Source organism: Cyprinodon variegatus, unplaced genomic scaffold (assembly GCF_000732505.1).
Source record: "Cyprinodon variegatus isolate N-32 unplaced genomic scaffold, C_variegatus-1.0 Scaffold523, whole genome shotgun sequence".
Taxonomy (NCBI): domain Eukaryota; kingdom Metazoa; phylum Chordata; class Actinopteri; order Cyprinodontiformes; family Cyprinodontidae; genus Cyprinodon; species Cyprinodon variegatus.
In genome coordinates, this window is record NW_015150976.1 from 228,653 (window position 1) to 231,247 (window position 2,595).

General features: G+C 39.8%; 1 protein-coding gene across 1 annotated transcript in view; it reads right to left on the minus strand.

Moving 5' to 3' along the window:
* kcnk18 (potassium channel, two pore domain subfamily K, member 18) overlaps positions 1–2,595 on the minus strand; it is a 15,524-nt gene continuing 12,929 nt past the window's right edge. The window contains exon 3 of the mRNA XM_015391062.1: positions 1–2,178. Within this exon, the coding sequence (XP_015246548.1) occupies positions 1,343–2,178 (836 nt within the window). The 3' untranslated portion in view covers positions 1–1,342. The remainder of the gene's footprint in view (positions 2,179–2,595) is intronic.

The window sequence follows — 2,595 nt, forward strand, 5'->3', positions numbered from 1 at the left end:
GCTGCTAGTGGCTAGTCTCACTGTTCTCAAGGTTGGTGAATGTTGTTGTGGACTCAAATGCAAAGTAGAACACACAGGGATGATTGCTTGCAAAATTTATTGAGGTAAAAATACAGAATCCATAGTCCAGAACCAATTGACAAGAAACTCAACCAAAAACCTAGGAGACACTAGGTAGGAATAAACCGAAAAAATGATGAGGGATCAGCAATGTGTAACTAAACCGAGGGGTAAATATGGGAGACACAAACAATGGAAGGACGGATTAGCTAATAAGGAGCAGGTGTGGACAGAAGTAACTACAAGGAGCTAAGGGGAAAGAAAATGACACAGGGGGCAGCAAATAATAACCAGGGATAAACATCCATTTCCATTTTCTCCCGCTTGCTCCATGTCAGGATTGGAGTGGGGCTGGTGCCTATCTCCAGCAGTCTATGGGCGAGAGGCGGGGTACACCTTGGTCAGGTTGCCAGTCTGTCGCAGGGCAACACAGAGACACACAAATACATACAACCATGCAAACACATTCACAGATAAGGACAATTTGGACACGCCAATTAACAGTCTCATTTTAGGACTGTGGGAGGACGCCCACGCATGCACAAGGAGAACATGCAAAAGACCCCGGGCCGGGAAACGGACCAAGAACCTTCTTGCTGTAAGGCAATACTGCTACCCAGTGTAAATAATACCAACAATGTTGAAAAAAGAACTAACCAGGAAGGGCAAAACTAAGAATACAATAATTATCTAAATCTATACCGCAACACAGAAAAAAAACAAAGCAAACCTAGGAACCCAAAAAATCTAAACTTAAACAGAAACAAAAGATCCAGAATGTAAGGTCTTAAGAACTGTAAAGTCCTTGGTTATTTAACTGTCCCTACATGAAGGAATGTTCATTTTCTTCTCCCAACTATTACTCTTTCATAGAAGTGAATTAAAGTAGAATCCAGCATTCACCACATTTAAGACTCTGAGGAACAACAAAACAAAGGTCTAGCCCAAGAAAAAGTCTGTTTCAGATTGATGTTGAGCATGGTATACTTATATATATGGTATATATATATGGTACCTGGTATATATAATTTCACATAACAAATACAATCACCAAAAAGCAAATAATTCACAACCAGTTCCATGTAGTTGGAAAACTGTGTAAACATATTATTCTGGATACTGTGCAGTAATTTTTTTTCGGATCAGTTATGCATGTAATACTCACACTATCTAAATGCATAAATACAAATGTTTTTGATATCAGAGTAAAGTGAAAGGCACGTGCACATTTCCCCTTAATTTTATGTCTAAAAAAAGGTAGAATACATTAAGAGATTAAAAACTAAGAAACACAAACTTTTTTTGGAGCTTCAGTATTTAAACGGCTAATCAACTGGGCGAAGTTGCGATAACAGGAAACAATTCTAATCTGGCCCAGCTTAAAGGCCATAGTCATAATGGCCATGCCACCAAGAATGAAAAGTGAGACAAGCAAGAAGTATTTGGGGTGTTTAGGTATGATATCCCCAAACCCAATGGTGGTGACTGTGATAAAGCAAAGGTAGAAGGGGTCAAAACCTTTTATTTCAGTTTCCCACATTGGCAAAACCAAACCCCCAAAGCAAATGTACGCAAAAACAATGAAAAGGATCAGTATGAACGGAACATCAAACTCCTCCATTACCTCCCCTAACCCTGTGAAATCCCATATTTGAAATCCTCTGGGAGGTGGTGGCAGCTGGTCTAGTTCAGGGCAGGAAAGGGACTTGTGCAGTGGATCACTTCTAAATAAATTGTCCCTCTTCAGGATCTTTTCAAAGATTTCGCTATTTTTTTGGAGACGGATAGACTTGTGTCGCACATCTGCTTGAGTGTTCAGAACCTGCTGGATATCTAGAGGTTGACCTATCATAACATTACTGTGGAGAACAGAGGTGCCGTCGTCCAGAATCCAGCGGTCTGACCGCCGCCCTCTCCTGGGAGTTTTCCATGGTGTCCAGTTGCGGGAGCGAAGGGACTTGCAGAGGGTGTAGATTTTTGCGTAGCCTTTACTCATCACCAAAGCCAGAAAGTCCCCCATATCGAGAATGACCAGAAGCAAGAGAGGGATGCCAAACATAGCATATATGATGCACAGGATTTTACCCAGCAAGGTAACTGGATAGATTTCCCCATATCCTACAGTGGTAAAGAGACAAATCATTCTTTATTAACATGATGGACAAAGCAATATTAAGTTCTCATAAGAAACTGTAAAATCTACAATCATTCTCAATGAATTACAGCATGTGTTCAAACAAGGCTCATTTCAATTCCTTATACTGTATTTTGTAAAAGGTGATCTTTTTGGTACATTTCTTAATCTTACTTACATGCAATTGCTATCAGACTTCCATCTGAATGGTTTAGGAAATCAAAGCCACATGCAAGCACAACACAACACAACATGCTGTTTACGTAAGAAAAGATGAATATGAACTGGAAGTACAGTAGTAGCCATTAAAAATGTCCCCACTTAATGGGCCCTTGACTGGTCCCCTACAATTCCTTTTTAAACATCAATATTGTACTAAAATATTATTTCTGTCATGATTT